We start from the raw sequence: 18,607 nt of genomic DNA, 5'->3' as shown, positions 1-18,607 counted from the left end.
CTACACCAGCTGCTGTGACAAAAGCTGGAGGTGTCAGGTCTGGCTGGGGAGCAGAGATAAGACAGAACCAGATGATGGCCGATCAGCTGTGCCTAAATCTGATCTCTTACCTGGTAGGTGCCGGTCTCCCCTCATGTTACTCACTGCAGCCCCCGGGGGTCGGGCACCACCATAAAGTGTAATAGTCACCCCAAATCACACAGCGCCGCCCGCTAGATGCTCACACAGCTGCTGGATCTATACGTTATGTTCTCTGCTCATACAAGGAAATGGTGGTTTCTACATATCTGTTTCCTGTTTCAGACACGTATGTTTACCGCACAGCTGCTGCAGGGAGCGTGCACACACATACAGTACAGCAACCAGGCAAGGTAGCACCGCACCCCGGCTATCCGGGAACATACAGGTCCGGTCACACAGCTGCTGCAGGGAGCATGCACACACATACAGTACAGCAACCAGGCAAGGTAGCACCGCACCTCGGCTATCCGGGAACGTACAGGCCCGGTCACACAGCTGCTGCAGGGAGCATGCACACACATACAGTACAGCAACCAGGCAAGGTAGCACCGCACCCCGGCTATCCGGGAACATACAGGTCCGGTCACACAGCTGCTGCAGGGAGCGTGCACACACATACAGTACAGCAACCAGGCAAGGTAGCACCGCACCTCGGCTATCCGGGAACGTACAGGCCCAGTCACACAGCTGCTGCAGGGAGCGTGCACACACATACAGTACAGCAACCAGGCAAGGTAGCACCGCACCCCGGCTATCCGGGTATATACAGGTCTGGTCACACAGCTGCTGCAGGGAGTGTGCACACACATACAGTACAGCAACAGGCAAGGTAGCACCGCACCCCGGCTATCCGGGAACGTACAGGTCCGGTCACACAGCTGCTACAGGGAGCATGCACACACATACAGTACAGCAACTAGGCAAGGTAGCACCGCACCCTGGCTATCCGGGAACGTACAGCTCCGGTCACACAGCTGCTACAGGGAGCATGCACACACATACAGTACAGCAACCAGGCAAGGTAGCACCGCACCCTGGCTATCCGGGAACATACAGGTCCGGTCACACAGCTGCTGCAGGGAGCGTGCACACACATACAGTACAGCAACCAGGCAAGGTAGCACCGCACCTCGGCTATCCGGGAACGTACAGGTCCGGTCACACAGCTGCTGCAGGGAGCGTGCACACACATACAGTACATCAACCAGGCAATGTAGCACCGCAACCCAGCTATCCGGGAACATACAGGCCCGGTCACACAGCTGCTACAGGGAGCGTGCACACACATACAGTACAGCAACCAGGCAAGGTAGCACCGCACCCTGGCTATCCGGGAACATACAGGTCCGGTCACACAGCTGCTGCAGGGAGCATGCACACACATACAGTACAGCAACCAGGCAAGGTAGCACCGCACCCCGGCTATCCGGGAACGTACAGGTCCGGTCACACAGCTGCTACAGGGAGCATGCGCACACATACAGTACAGCAACTAGGCAAGGTAGCACCGCACCCTGGCTATCCGGGAACGTACAGGTCCGGTCACACAGCTGCTGCAGGGAGCGTGCACACACATACAGTACAGCAACCAGGCAAGGTAGCACCGCACCCCGGCTATCCTGGAACGTACAGGTCCGGTCACACAGCTGCTGCAGGGAGCGTGCACACACATACAGTACAGCAACCAGGCAAGGTAGCACCGCACCCTGGCTATTCGGGAACATACAGGTCCGGTCACACAGCTGCTGCAGGGAGCGTGCACACACATACAGTACAGCAACCAGGCAAGGTAGCACCGCACCCTGGCTATCCGGGTATATACAGGTCTGGTCACACAGCTGCTGCAGGGAGTGTGCACACACATACAGTACAGCAACAGGCAAGGTAGCACCGCACCCCGGCTATCCGGGAACGTACAGGTCCGGTCACACAGCTGCTGCAGGGAGCGTGCACACACATACAGTACAGCAACCAGGCAAGGTAGCACCGCACCCCGGCTATCCGGGAACGCACAGGTCCGGTCACACAGCTGCTGCAGGGAGTGTGCACACACATACAGTACAGCAACCAGGCAAGGTAGCACCGCACCCCGGCTATCCGGGAACGTACAGGTCCGGTCACACAGCTGCTGCAGGGAGCGTGCGCACACACGTACAGTACAGCAACCAGGCAAGGTAGCAGCGCACCCCGGCTATCTGGGAACATGCAGGTCCGGTCACACAGCTGCTGCAGGGAGCATGCACACACATACAGTAGAGGAGCCAGGCAAGGTAGCACCGCACCCTGGCTATCCGGGAACATACAGGTCCGGTCACACAGCTGCTGCAGGGAGCGTGCACACACATACAGTACAGCAACCAGGCAAGGTAGCAATGCACCCCGGCTATCCGGGAATGTACACACACATACAGTAACCAGGCAAGGTAGCACCGCACCCCGGCTATCCAGGAACATACAGGTCCGGTCACACAGCTGCTGCAGGGAGCGTGCACACACATACAGTACAGCAACCAGGCAAGGTAGCACCGCACCCCGGCTATCCGGGAATGTACACACACATACAGTAACCAGGCAAGGTAGCACCGCACCCCGGCTATCCGGGAACGTACAGGTCCGGTCACACAGCTGCTGCAGGGAGCGTGCACACACATACAGTACAGCAACCAGGCAAGGTAGCACCGCACCCCGGCTATCCGGGAACGCACAGGTCCGGTCACACAGCTGCTGCAGGGAGTGTGCACACACATACAGTACAGCAACCAGGCAAGGTAGCACCGCACCCCGGCTATCCGGGAACGTACAGGTCCGGTCACACAGCTGCTGCAGGGAGCGTGCGCACACACGTACAGTACAGCAACCAGGCAAGGTAGCAGCGCACCTCGGCTATCTGGGAACATGCAGGTCCGGTCACACAGCTGCTGCAGGGAGCATGCACACACATACAGTAGAGGAGCCAGGCAAGGTAGCACCGCACCCTGGCTATCCGGGAACATACAGGTCCGGTCACACAGCTGCTGCAGGGAGCGTGCACACACATACAGTACAGCAACCAGGCAAGGTAGCAATGCACCCCGGCTATCCGGGAATGTACACACACATACAGTAACCAGGCAAGGTAGCACCGCACCCCGGCTATCCAGGAACATACAGGTCCGGTCACACAGCTGCTGCAGGGAGCGTGCACACACATACAGTACAGCAACCAGGCAAGGTAGCACCGCACCCCGGCTATCCGGGAATGTACACACACATACAGTAACCAGGCAAGGTAGCACCGCACCCCGGCTATCCGGGAACGTACAGGTCCGGTCACACAGCTGCTGCAGGGAGCGTGCACACACATACAGTACAGGAGCCAGGCAAGGTAGCACTGCACCCCGGCTATCTGGAAACGTACAGGTCCCGAGGCTCAGTACTAGTAAGCATGAGATATTATGCTGCGTGATTTCGTCCGGCGCAGTTGTTATGCTTTAAAAGCTTTCAAATCATGTGTAGTGTTAAAACGGCAACACGTTACCAAATACAACAGCGTTGGCTGCTTAAAAACTCAGCTTTTTTGGGGCTCCATGTTCCCGTGTGACAATAGGCTATACCCAGTCCAGGTCAGTAAAAGGAGGCATCTGGTTTGTAATGGTTCCTATGATGGAGTCAGGAGATCCTGCCATTGGGTGGAACCTACCACTACAGGATTATAGACTGGCATTATATGCCATAATACAGGTTATATCACTGGTTGGTGGCATCATACAGAAGGAGGCGTGGCCATATTATCCTACACCACAGATCTCAGCTCCCAGCCAATGGCTGTGAGCTGTGGGGAGCGAGGGGCCCGCCTACCTTTCCTCTTCCAGCAGCTCCTGGTCCTGTCCTTGTTACTGGCTGCACTGTTGGTGCTGCTGCTGCTGGTGCTGCTGCTGTGCTCAGAGCTCTGAGTATCAGACTGAGGGTCGCTGCTGTCTTCTGAGAAGTCCGAGAGATCCTTCACCACATCGGCCACGTCCTTCTGTAAGGGAACAAAACATGACAACGTGCCAATATGACATTGGGCCCCCTTCACTGGCCAGCCCACCCGCCACCGGGCCCCCTTCACTGGCCAGCCCACCCGCCACCGGGCCCCCTTCACTGGTCAGCACACCCGCCACCGGGCCCCCTACACTGGCTGGCCCAACGGCCATCGGGTCCCATACACTGGTCAGCACACCCGCCACCGGTCCCCCAACACTGGCCAGCACATACACCACCAGGCCCCCTACACTCGCCAGCCCACCCTCCACCAGGCTCCCTACATTGGCCAGCCCACCCTCCACCAGGCCCCCTACACTCGCCAGCCCACCCTCCACCAGGCTCCCTACATTGGCCAGCCCACCCTCCACCAGGCTCCCTACATTGGCCAGCCCACCCTCCACCAGGCCCCCTACACTCGCCAGCCCACCCTCCACCAGGCTCCCTACACTCGCCAGCCCACCCTCCACCAGGCTCCCTACATTGGCCAGCCCACCCTCCACCAGGCCCCCTACACTCGCCAGCCCACCCTCCACCAGGCTCCCTACACTCGCCAGCCCACCCTCCACCAGGCTCCCTACATTGGCCAGCCCACCCTCCACCGGGCTCCCTACATTGGCCAGCCCACCCTCCACCGGGCTCCCTACATTGGCCAGCCCACCCTCCACCAGGCTCCCTACATTGGCCAGCCCACCCTCCACCAGCTCCCTACATTGGCCAGCCCACCCTCCACCAGGCTCCCTACATTGGCCAGCCCACTCTCCACCAGGCTCCCTACATTGGCCAGCCCACCCTCCACCGGGCTCCCTACATTGGCCAGCCCATCCTCCATCGGGCTCCCTACGTTGGCCAGCCCACTCACCATTAGAAAGACATGCCCATCTGCCACTGAGCCACCTACGCTGGTGTGCCATCCATGAACACAATGTGCAATAAATATCTCACCTTCAGCGTGTATACCCCCATCCTGCCAGGCACCTTGTAGAACATTCCCTCCTCTCCTCTGGAGTTGGTATGGAGCATGGCGTTCAAGCACGCCAGGGGGGAGGTGCCACTGAAAAATAGACAGCAGCCATTATAACACAGCAGTGCCAGCACGCTACACAACACTGCATGCCGGGCAACACTACACAGCACCGCACAGCACCGCATGCCAGCACACGCCAGGCAACACCGCACAGCACCACACGCCGGGCAGCACCGCACGCCGGGCAAACACTACACAGCACGCTGGGACAGGGGGGGGGGGGGCGTGCCACTGGAAACCAGACAGCAGCCTTTATAGCATAGCAATGCCAGCACGCTACACAACACCGCACGCCGCGCAACACCACACAGCACCGCACGCCGGGCAACGCCGCCCAGCACTGCACGCTGGGACAGAGACACAAGGGGGGGACTCACCTAATCTCTTTCAGCCCTTCCCGCTGGATGACCTGGAGAATCTCTTTATGGCTCATAGGTGTGTTGTGGTATTTCTCCAGCACCTGGGGAGAAGACAGGATCAGTATTACCACATGTGCGGCTCTAATGCAGCTCCCAGTGCAGGTGCAATTGAAATTGTGGAAACCTGATGACCATTTCATTGTAAATCGAAACGTATCCCATGGTTGTCTATGAGTGACTCTTTTCAAGCTATGAGCGCCCCTCCCCTTGCGTGTGATCCCAGTCTGTCTGCCCCTATCCTTGCGTGTGATCCCAGTCTGTCTGCCCCTCCCCTTCTGTGTGACCCCAGTCTGTCTGCCCGTCCCCTTCTGTGTCACCGCTGTCTATCTGCCCGTCCCCTTCTGTGTTATACCTGTCCGCCCCTCCCCTTGTGTCACTCCTGTCTATCTGCCTCTCCCCTTCTGTGTCACCCCTTGTATATCTGCCCCTCCCCTTCTGTGTCACCTCTTGTCTGTCTGCCCCTCCCCTTCTGTGACACTCCTGCCTGTCTGCCCCTCCCCTTCTGTGGCACCCCTTGTATATCTGCCCCTCCCCTTCTGTGGCACCCCATGTCTATCTGCCCCTCCCCTTCTGTGTCACCCCATGTCTGTCTGCCCCACCCCTTCTGTGTCACCCCTGTCTATCTGCCCCTCCCCTTCTGTGGCACCCCTTGTATATCTGCCCCTCCCCTTCTGTGGCACTCCTGTCTATCTGCCCCTCCCCTTCTGTGGCACTCCTGTCTATCTGCCCCTCCCCTTCTGTGGCACTCCTGTCTATCTGCCCCTCCCCTTCTGTGGCACTCCTGTCTGTCTGCCCCTCCCCTTCTGTGGCACTCCTGTCTGTCTGCCGCTCCCCTTCTGTGGCACGCCTGTCTGTCTGCCCCTCCCCTTCTGTGTCACCCCATGTCTGTCTGCCCCTCCCCTTCTGTGTCACCCCATGTCTGTCTGCCCCTCCCCTTCTGTGTCACCCCATGTCTGTCTGCCCCTCCCCTTCTGTGGCACCCCATGTCTGTCTGCCCCTCCCCTTCTGTGGCACCCCATGTCTGTCTGCCCCTCCCCTTCTGTGGCACCCCATGTCTGTCTGCCCCTCCCCTTCTGTGGCACCCCATGTCTGTCTGCCCCTCCCCTTCTGTGGCACCCCATGTCTGTCTGCCCCTCCCCTTCTGTGGCACCCCATGTCTGTCTGCCCCTCCCCTTCTGTGGCACCCCATGTCTGTCTGCCCCTCCCCTTCTGTGGCACCCCATGTCTGTCTGCCCCTCCCCTTCTGTGGCACCCCATGTCTGTCTGCCCCTCCCCTTCTGTGGCACCCCATGTCTGTCTGCCCCTCCCCTTCTGTGGCACCCCATGTCTGTCTGCCCCTCCCCTTCTGTGGCACCCCATGTCTGTCTGCCCCTCCCCTTCTGTGGCACCCCATGTCTGTCTGCCCCTCCCCTTCTGTGGCACCCCATGTCTGTCTGCCCCTCCCCTTCTGTGGCACCCCATGTCTGTCTGCCCCTCCCCTTCTGTGGCACCCCATGTCTGTCTGCCCCTCCCCTTCTGTGGCACCCCATGTCTGTCTGCCCCTCCCCTTCTGTGGCACCCCATGTCTGTCTTCCCCTCCCCTTCTGTGGCACCCCATGTCTGTCTTCCCCTCCCCTTCTGTGGCACCCCATGTCTGTCTGCCCCTCCCCTTCTGTGGCACCCCATGTCTGTCTGCCCCTCCCCTTCTGTGGCACCCCATGTCTGTCTGCCCCTCCCCTTCTGTGGCACCCCATGTCTGTCTGCCCCTCCCCTTCTGTGGCACTCCTGTCTATCTGCCCCTCCCCTTCTGTGGCACTCCTGTCTATCTGCCCCTCCCCTTCTGTGGCACTCCTGTCTATCTGCCCCTCCCCTTCTGTGGCACTCCTGTCTATCTGCCCCTCCCCTTCTGTGGCACTCCTGTCTATCTGCCCCTCCCCTTCTGTGGCACTCCTGTCTATCTGCCCCTCCCCTTCTGTGGCACCCCATGTCTGTCTGCCCCTCCCCTTCTGTGGCACCCCATGTCTGTCTGCCCCTCCCCTTCTGTGGCACTCCTGTCTATCTGCCCCTCCCCTTCTGTGGCACTCCTGTCTATCTGCCCCTCCCCTTCTGTGGCACTCCTGTCTATCTGCCCCTCCCCTTCTGTGGCACTCCTGTCTATCTGCCCCTCCCCTTCTGTGGCACTCCTGTCTATCTGCCCCTCCCCTTCTGTGGCACTCCTGTCTATCTGCCCCTCCCCTTCTGTGGCACTCCTGTCTATCTGCCCCTCCCCTTCTGTGGCACTCCTGTCTATCTGCCCCTCCCCTTCTGTGGCACTCCTGTCTATCTGCCCCTCCCCTTCTGTGGCACTCCTGTCTATCTGCCCCTCCCCTTCTGTGGCACTCCTGTCTGTCTGCCCCTCCCCTTCTGTGGCACTCCTGTCTGTCTGCCCCTCCCCTTCTGTGGCACGCCTGTCTGTCTGCCCCTCCCCTTCTGTGGCACGCCTGTCTGTCTGCCCCTCCCCTTCTGTGTCAACCCTGTCTATCTGCCCCTCCCCTTCTGTGTCACCCCATGTCTGTCTGCCCCTCCCCTTCTGTGTCACCCCATGTCTGTCTGCCCCTCCCCTTCTGTGTCACCCCATGTCTGTCTGCCCCTCCCCTTCTGTGTCACCCCATGTCTGTCTGCCCCTCCCCTTCTGTGTCACCCCATGTCTGTCTGCCCCTCCCCTTCTGTGTCACCTCATGTCTGTCTGCCCCTCCCCTTCTGTGGCACCCCATGTCTGTCTGCCCCTCCCCTTCTGTGGCACCCCATGTCTGTCTGCCCCTCCCCTTCTGTGGCACCCCATGTCTGTCTGCCCCTCCCCTTCTGTGGCACCCCATGTCTGTCTGCCCCTCCCCTTCTGTGGCACCCCATGTCTGTCTGCCCCTCCCCTTCTGTGGCACCCCATGTCTGTCTGCCCCTCCCCTTCTGTGGCACCCCATGTCTGTCTGCCCCTCCCCTTCTGTGGCACCCCATGTCTGTCTGCCCCTCCCCTTCTGTGGCACCCCATGTCTGTCTGCCCCTCCCCTTCTGTGGCACCCCATGTCTGTCTTCCCCTCCCCTTCTGTCGCACCCCATGTCTGTCTGCCCCTCCCCTTCTGTCGCACCCCATGTCTGTCTGCCCCTCCCCTTCTGTGGCACCCCATGTCTGTCTGCCCCTCCCCTTCTGTGGCACCCCATGTCTGTCTGCCCCTCCCCTTCTGTGGCACTCCTGTCTATCTGCCCCTCCCCTTCTGTGGCACTCCTGTCTATCTGCCCCTCCCCTTCTGTGGCACTCCTGTCTATCTGCCCCTCCCCTTCTGTGGCACTCCTGTCTATCTGCCCCTCCCCTTCTGTGGCACTCCTGTCTATCTGCCCCTCCCCTTCTGTGGCACTCCTGTCTGTCTGACCCTCCCCTTCTGTGGCACTCCTGTCTGTCTGACCCTCCCCTTTAGAATGTCTCACGAGCAGGGCCCTCTCTCCTTTTTTTAGAATAGATCTCTGCCACCCTGATAACGGTGTCAGTGTCCTGTCCCCTGATGGAACAGTCTTTATTTACCATATACTTGTCGTGTACTGTAACTCGTTATTTTTCGCTCATCTATGTACTGTCAGGTGCTGCGGAACCCTTGTGGCACCATATAAATAACCCATAATAATATATACACATACATATACACCGTAGTATTCCCTCATCTATGTACTGTCAGGTGCTGCGGAACCCTTGTGGCCCCATATAAATAACCCATAATAATATATACACACATACATATACACCGTAGTATCCCCTCATCTATGTATTGTCAGGCGCTGCAGAACCCTTGTGGCCCCATATAAATAACCCATAATAATATACACACATACATATACACCGTAGTATTCCCCTCATCTATGTATTGTCAGGTGCTGCAGAACCCTTGTGGCCCCATATAAATAACCCATAATATACATATACACATATACATATACACCGTAGTATTCCCCTCATCTATGTATTGTCAGGTGCTGCAGAACCCTTGTGGCACCATATAAATAACCCATAATAATATATACACTTACATATACACCGTAGTATTCCCTCATCTATGTACTGTCAGGCGCTGCAGAACCCTTGTGGCACCATATAAATAACCCATAATAATATATACACATACATATACACCGTAGTATTCCCCTCATCTATGTATTGTCAGGTGCTGCAGAACCCTTGTGGTCCCATATAAATATACCATAATAATATATACACATACATATACACCGTAGTATTCCCCTCATCTATGTATTGTCAGGTGCTGCAGAACCCTTGTGGCACCATATAAATAACCCATAATAATATATACACATACATATACACCGTAGTATTCCCTCATCTATGTACTGTCAGGTGCTGCAGAACCCTTGTGGCGCCATATAAATAACCCATAATAATATATACACATACATATACACCGTAGTATTCCCCTCATCTATGCACTGTCAGGCGCGGCAGAACCCTTGTGGCCCCATATAAATATCCCATAATAATATATACACATACATATACACCGTAGTATTCCCCTCATCTATGTACTGTCAGGCGCTGCAGAACCCTTGTGGCACCATATAAATATCCCATAATAATATACACACATACATATACACCGTAGTATTCCCCTCATCTATGTATTGTCAGGTGCTGCAGAACCCTTGTGACGCCATATAAATAACCCATAATAATATATACACATACATATACACCGTAGTATTCCCTCATCTATGTACTGTCAGGTGCTGCAGAACCCTTGTGGCGCCATATAAATAACCCATAATAATATATACACATACATATACACCGTAGTATTCCCCTCATCTATGTATTGTCAGGTGCTGCAGAACCCTTGTGGCACCATATAAATAACCCATAATAATATATACACATACATATACACCGTAGTATTCCCTCATCTATGTATTGTCAGGTGCTGCAGAACCCTTGTGGCACCATATAAATAACCCATAATAATATATACACATACATATACACCGTAGTATTCTCCTCATCTATGTATTGTCAGACGCTGCAGAACCCTTGTGGCACCATATAAATAACCCATAATAATATATACACATACATATACACCGTAGTATTCCCTCATCTATGTACTGTCAGGAGCTGCAGAACCCTTGTGGTCCCATATAAATATCCCATAATAATATATACACATACATATACACCGTAGTATTACCTCATCTATGTATTGTCAGGTGCTGCAGAACCCTTGTGGCACCATATAAATATCCCATAATATATACACACATACATATACACCGTAGTATTCCCCTCATCTATGTACTGTCAGGTGCTGCAGAACCCTTGTGGTACCATATAAATATCCCATAATAATATATACATACATATACACCGTAGTATTACCTCATCTATGTATTGTCAGGTGCTGCAGAACCCTTGTGACGCCATATAAATAACCCATAATAATATATACACACATACATATACACCGTAGTATTCCCCTCATCTATGTACTGTCAGGCGCTGCAGAACCCTTGTGGCACCATATAAATAACCCATAATAATATATACACACATACATATACACCGTAGTATTCCCTCATCTATGTACTGTCAGGCGCTGCAGAACCCTTGTGGTGCCATATAAATAACCCATAATAATATACACATACATATACACCGTAGTATTCCCCTCATCTATGTATTGTCAGGCGCTGCAGAACCCTTGTGGTCCCATATAAATATCCCATAATAATATATACATACATATACACCGTAGTATTACCTCATCTATGTATTGTCAGGTGCTGCAGAACCCTTGTGACGCCATATAAATAACCCATAATAATATATACACACATACATATACACCGTAGTATTCCCCTCATCTATGTACTGTCAGGCGCTGCAGAACCCTTGTGGCACCATATAAATAACCCATAATAATATATACACACATACATATACACCGTAGTATTCCCTCATCTATGTACTGTCAGGCGCTGCAGAACCCTTGTGGTGCCATATAAATAACCCATAATAATATACACATACATATACACCGTAGTATTCCCCTCATCTATGTATTGTCAGGCGCTGCAGAACCCTTGTGGCACCATATAAATAACGCATAATAATATATACACATACATATACACCACAGTATTCTCCTCATCTATGTACTGTCAGGTGCTGCAGAACCCTTGTGGCACCATATAAATATCCCATAATAATATATACACATACATATACACCGTAGTATTCCCCTCATCTATGTACTGTCAGGTGCTGCAGAACCCTTGTGGCACCATATAAATAACCCATAATAATATACACATACATATACACCGTAGTATTCCCCTCATCTATGTGCTGTCAGACGCTGCAGAACCCTTGTGGCACCATATAAATAACCCATAATAATATATACACACATACATATACACCGCAGTATTCACCTCATCTATGTATTGTCAGACGCTGCAGAACCCTTGTGGCGCCATATAAATAACCCATAATAATATATACACATACATATACACCGTAGTATTCACCTCATCTATGTACTGTCAGGTGCTGCAGAACCCTTGTGGCCTCATATAAATAACCCATAATAATATATACACACATACATATACACCGTAGTATTCCCTCATCTATGTATTGTCAGGTGCTGCAGAACCCTTGTGGCGCCATATAAATAACCCATAATAATATATACACACATACATATACACCGTAGTATTCCCCTCATCTATGTACTGTCAGGTGCTGCAGAACCCTTGTGGCCACATATAAATAACCCATAATAATATACACACATACATATACACCGTAGTATTCCCCTCATCTATGTATTGCCAGGTGCTGCAGAACCCTTGTGGCACCATATAAATATCCCATAATAATATATACACACATACATATACACCGTAGTATTCCCCTCATCTATGTACTGTCAGGTGCTGCAGAACCCTTGTGGCCACATATAAATAACCCATAATAATATACACACATACATATACACCGTAGTATTCCCCTCATCTATGTATTGTCAGGTGCTGCAGAACCCTTGTGGCACCATATAAATAACCCATAATAATATATACACATACATATACACCGTAGTATCCCCTCATCTATGTGCTGTCAGGTGCTGCAGAACCCTTGTGGCGCCATATAAATAACCCATAATAATATATACACACATACATATACACCGTAGTATTCCCCTCATCTATGTACTGTCAGGTGCTGCAGAACCCTTGTGGCCACATATAAATAACCCATAATAATATACACACACATACATATACACCGTAGTATTCCCCTCATCTATGTACTGTCAGACGCTGCAGAACCCTTGTGGCACCATATAAATATCCCATAATAATATATACACATACATATACACCGTAGTATCCCCTCATCTATGTGCTGTCAGGTGCTGCAGAACCCTTGTGGCGCCATATAAATAACCCATAATAATATATACACACATACATATACACCGTAGTATCCCCTCATCTATGTGCTGTCAGGCGCTGCAGAACCCTTGTGGCCCCATATAAATAACCCATAATAATATATACACATACATATACACCACAGTATTCTCCTCATCTATGTGCTGTCAGGCGCTGCAGAACCCTTGTGGCCCCATATAAATAACCCATAATAATATATACACATACATATACACCACAGTATTCTCCTCATCTATGTGCTGTCAGGCGCTGCTGAACCCTTGTGGCCCCATATAAATAACCCATAATAATATATACACATACATATACACCACAGTATTCTCCTCATCTATGTGCTGTCAGGCGCTGCAGAACCCTTGTGGCGCCATATAAATAACCCATAATAATATATACACATACATATACACCGTAGTATTCCCCTCATCTATGTACAGTCAGACGCTGCAGAACCCTTGTGGCCCCATATAAATAACCCATAATAATATATATACACACACACATATACACCGCAGTATTCTCCTCATCTATGTGCTGTCAGGCGCTGCTGAACCCTTGTGGCACCATATAAATAACCCATAATAACAGTAGAAGTCACACACAGCAGCTATGTACTAAGCAGGGCTCTCTGTGCTGAACGTCACACTTTCTGTTTGGTCCCCAGTGCAGAGATTCCCAGGATAACGGAGCGTTGCTGCTGGGACAGACATGGGATTACCCCGCCTACAGTATACTAATACCAGTGCAACTAATCTGATGTGATCTGTGCAGGGCCACCTGCTGTTACCAGCTCCCCCCCTCCTCTGTGCATTCTATGTAACCCGTCACTGGGTCAGCTGTGTGCAGTGCCAGCATGTCCTCAGTGTGTGTATGTACCTCCCAGCCCTGTCTGCTGCCCCCTCACCACCACCATCGCGGGGTGCTCTATGTTACCACAGAATGAGAGGCACAATAGCAGGAAATCATTTCTTCTCCCAGATTTTATTTTTTCCCTGCGATATGGAGTGGAGACACCGTCGTGGTCCTCAGTGGGCATAAACAGGGAAAGCAGACTGATCCCAGTGACTGCATATATCACTTTGACGTTCCCAGGTATCATGGCACTGTGCCTACTTAAATGGGCAGGAATTGGGCACTGTTAGTATAGTAGTGAGGCATGTATCACTACTGGGGCAGACGCACAATGGGCCTGATTCAGACCTGATCGCTGGGCTGCTGCATTGATCAGTTATCCACCACCCCGTCACATGGCTGCATCCATGTAGTAGTAGTACGTTTATTTATAAGGCGCCGCAAAGTGTCCGCAGCGCTGTACATAGCAAACAAAAAACAAATGACAAGGTAACGTACAGGGTGTGTTGATAAAATACAGTATAAATAGGGGTATAGCTGGTAGAACTAAATCAGCATCAGTTCTGAAGTAGGTGTCAACATTGTCGAGGAGACTGAAGATAAAGTAGAGGAAGGGAAGAACAGGACAGGAGCACAGGTGAGGTAAAGAGGTAGGGTGAGTACGTGAGGAAGGAGGGCCCTGCACATAAGAGTTAACATACTAAAAATAGGTGGGTGGACGAACGAAATACAATAGGATAAGTAGGAACGGAGGGGAAAGGAGGCAGGATAGGAGGATCAAAAGAGGTTAGGAGGGGGGATAGGCTAGTCGAAAAAAAGTGGGTTTTGAGGGAGCGCTTGAAGGAGGTAAGGGAATCAGATAGCCTGATGGGTGGCGGGAGGTTGTTCCAGTGCAGGGGGGCAGCGCGAGAGAAGTCTTGGACACGGGAGTGGGAGGAGGTGATTAGGTGAGAGGTCAGTCGGCGGTCAGCGATGGAGCGAAGAGGACGGGAGGGAGTGTGGATAGAGATCAGTGGAGAGAGGTAGGGAGCTGTGGAGGAGGAGAGAGCCTTGTAGGTGGTGGTGAGGAGTTTAAAGAGAACTCGGAAAGGAATGGGGAGCCAGTGAAGAGATAGACAGAGGGGGGAGGCGGCGGGAGAGGAAGATGAGCCTAGCAGCAGCGTTAAGAATGGATTGGAGAGGTGCGAGGCGGGTGAGAGGTAGCCCAGAGAGAAGGATGTTGCAGTAGTCAAGGCGGGAGATGACAAGAGAGTGAATGAGAATTTTGGTCGCGTCAGTGGAGAGGAATGGTCTGATGCGTGAGATGTTGCGTAGGTGAAAGCGGCAAGACTGTGAGAGAGCACAAATGTGGGGGGAGAAAGAGAGGGAGGAGTCAATGATGACACAGAGCGTTTGGTTGGTGGAGGTAATCTCGGTTTCACCAATGCTGATGGAGATAGTGGGAGAAGAGGGGATGTTCGGGGGATGGAAGATTAGAAGTTCAGTTTTAGCCATGTTTAGTTTCAGGAAGCGTTGGGTCATCCAGGCTGAGATGGCCGTGAGGCATTCGGAGACCTTGGACAGGAGTGATGGGGATAGGTCGGAGGAGGAGAGATAGATTAGGGTATCATCAGCATAAAGGTGGTAATGAAAACCATAGGAGCTGATGAGGGTGCCCAGAGAGGTGGTGTAGAGGGAGAAGAGGAGAGGGCCAAGGACAGACCCTTGGGGAACACCGACTGGCTGTGGGGTAGTAGGAGAGGAGGAGCTCGGAGTGGAGACGGAGAAGGAGCGATCGGAGAGGTATGAGGTGAACCAGGAGAAGACCGTGCCAGTGATGCCAAAGGAGCGGAGGGTGTTGAGCAGGAGAGGGTGGTCAACAGTGTCAAAGGCAGCTGACAGATCAAGCTGGATGAGGATAGAGAAGAGGCCTTTGGATTTAGCCGATAGTAGATCGTTAGTGACTTTGGTCAGGGCAGTTTCAGTGGAATGTAAAGGGCGGAACCCAGATTGTAGGGGGTCTAGAATGGAGATAGCAGTAAGGTGGTTTAGGAGACGATTATAGGTCAGACGTTCTAGGAGCTTGGAGGCAAAAGGGAGGAGGGAGATGGGCCTGTAGTTGGATGGAGAGTTGGGGTCCAGATTTTTTTTTTGAGAATTGGGGAGACAAGAGCGTGTTTGAAGGAGGAAGGGAGGAAGGATCCATGTGATGGGGGAGGCGGGGGGGTCCATTCATATTGGATTCCCCAGCCCCTGTGTGCAGCGGACGTGTAGGCCATGACTTACGCTGCGATGGGCTGGGAGATTGAGGCTGCTGCTGACGTCGTCACTACTACCAAAAACCACTGGGGTGATGCCCACAAACATTCGCTGCCTGTCAATCAGCTTGCAAAAGGCCTAAAGGTCTCCTGTGAATAAAGCCAACCATCGCTTGTTTAGTTTGTAGGGGACCTTGCGCAGAGTATCCGCCATCGGTACACAGGCAGTAACCGTGTCACAGGAAGTTACCATTACAGATATAACAGCAACGTATAGTCTGCATCCGGTAATACAGGTGTCATGTGACAGCACAGCTACCTGGGTCATGTGACTACATCACAGCACAGAGCTCTGCGTCCCCTGACCTGCTGACGTCTGCCCATAGACAGGGAAGGATACAGCCGGTAATACAGGTGAGCGAGTCATGTGACGGCACAGCTACCTGGGTCATGTGACTACATCACAGCACAGAGCTCTGCGTCCCCTGACCTGCTGACGTCTGCCCATAGACAGGGAAGGATACAGCCTGTAATACAGGTGAGAGAGTCATGTGACAGCACAGCTACCTGGGTCATGTGACTACATCACAGCACAGAGCTCTGCGTCCCCTGACCTGCTGACGTCTGCCCATAGACAGGGAAGGATACAGCCGGTAATACAGGTGAGCGAGTCATGTGACAGCACAGCTACCTGGGTCATGTGACTACATCACAGCACAGAGCTCTGCGTCCCCTGACCTGCTGACGTCTGCCCATAGACAGGGAAAGATACAGCCGGTAATACAGGTGAGCGAGTCATGTGACAGCACAGCTACCTGGGTCATGTGACTACATCACAGCACAGAGCTCTGCGTCCCCTGACCTGCTGACGTCTGCCCATAGACAGGGAAGGATACAGCCGGTAATACAGGTGAGCGAGTCATGTGACAGCACAGCTACCTGGGTCATGTGACTACATCACAGCACAGAGCTCTGCGTCCCCTGACCTGCTGACGTCTGCCCATAGACAGGGAAGGATACAGCCGGTAATACAGGTGAGCGAGTCATGTGACAGCACAGCTACCTGGGTCATGTGACTACATCACAGCACAGAGCTCTGCGTCCCCTGCGTCCCCTGACCAGCTGACGTCTGCCCATAGACAGGGAAGGATACAGCCGGTAATACAGGTGAGCGAGTCATGTGACAGCGCAGCTACCTGGGTCATGTGACTACATCACAGCACAGAGCTCTGCGTCCCCTGACCTGCTGACGTCTGCCCATAGACAGGGAAGGATACAGCAGGTAATACAGGTGAGCGAGTCATGTGACAGCACAGCTACCTGGGTCATGTGACTACATCACAGCACAGAGCTCTGCGCCCCCTGACCTGCTGACGTCTGCCCATAGACAGGGAAGGATACAGCCGGTAATACAGGTGAGCGAGTCATGTGACAGCACAGCTACCTGGGTCATGTGACTGCATCACAGCACAGAGCTCTGCGTCCCCTGACCTGCTGACGTCTGCCCATAGACAGGGAAGGATACAGCAGGTAATACAGGTGAGCGAGTCATGTGACAGCACAGCTACCTGGGTCATGTGACTACATCACAGCACAGAGCTCTGCGTCCCCTGACCTGCTGACGTCTGCCCATAGACAGGGAAGGATACAGCCGGTAATACAGGTGAGCGAGTCATGTGACAGCACAGCTACCTGGGTCATGTGACTACATCACAGCACAGAGCTCTGCGTCCCCTGACCTGCTGACGTCTGCCCATAGACAGGGAAGGATACAGCCGGTAATACAGGTGAGCGAGTCATGTGACAGCACAGCTACCTGGGTCATGTGACTACATCACAGCACAGAGCTCTGCGTCCCCTGACCTGCTGACGTCTGCCCATAGACAGGGAAGGATACAGCCTGTAATACAGGTGAGCGAGTCATGTGACAGCACAGCTACCTGGGTCATGTGACTACATCACAGCACAGAGCTCTGCGTCCCCTGACCTGCTGACATCTGTCCATAGACAGGGAAGGATACAGCCGGTAATACAGGTGAGCGAGTCATGTGACAGCACAGCTACCTGGGTCATGTGACTACATCACAGCACAGAGCTCTGCGTCCCCTGACCTGCTGACGTCTGCCCATAGACAGGGAAGGATACAGCAGGTAATACAGGTGAGCGAGTCATGTGACAGCACAGCTACCTGGGTCATGTGACTACATCACAGCACAGAGCTCTGTGTCCCCTGACCTGCTGACGTCTGCCCATAGACAGGGAAGGATACAGCTGGTAATACAGGTGAGCGAGTCATGTGACAGCACAGCTACCTGGGTCATGTGACTACATCACAGCACAGAGCTCTGCGTCGCCTGACGTCTGCCCATAGACAGGGAAGGATACAGCCGGTAATACAGGTGAGAGAGTCATGTGACAGCACAGCTACCTGGGTCATGTGACTACATCACAGCACAGAGCTCTGTGTCCCCTGACCTGCTGACGTCTGCCCATAGACAGGGAAGGATACAGCCGGTAATACAGGTGAGAGAGTCATGTGACAGCACAGCTACCTGGGTCATGTGACTACATCACAGCACAGA

At 53.0% G+C, this 18,607-nt stretch overlaps 1 protein-coding gene across 2 annotated transcripts in view; it reads right to left on the bottom strand.

Moving 5' to 3' along the window:
• ASXL2 (ASXL transcriptional regulator 2) overlaps nucleotides 1–18,607 on the bottom strand; it is an 88,039-nt gene that overhangs the window by 51,880 nt on the left and 17,552 nt on the right. The window contains exons 2-4 of one of the 2 annotated variants that reach the window (XM_083178907.1): nucleotides 5,428–5,510; nucleotides 4,969–5,077; nucleotides 3,859–4,024 (exon numbers count right to left, since the gene is read on the bottom strand). In XM_083178907.1, coding sequence (XP_083035033.1) covers nucleotides 3,859–4,024; nucleotides 4,969–5,077; nucleotides 5,428–5,510 — 358 coding nt within the window. Of the gene's footprint in view, nucleotides 1–3,858; nucleotides 4,025–4,968; nucleotides 5,078–5,427; nucleotides 5,511–18,607 lie in introns of those variants that run through there. The other variant, XM_083178908.1, reaches the window with a different exon arrangement.

The sequence above is a fragment of the Crinia signifera genome, chromosome 3 (genome assembly GCF_055691185.1).
Source record: "Crinia signifera chromosome 3, ASM5569118v1, whole genome shotgun sequence".
NCBI classification, from domain to species: Eukaryota; Metazoa; Chordata; class Amphibia; order Anura; family Myobatrachidae; genus Crinia; species Crinia signifera.
This window is presented reverse-complemented; position numbering and strand designations above follow the sequence as displayed.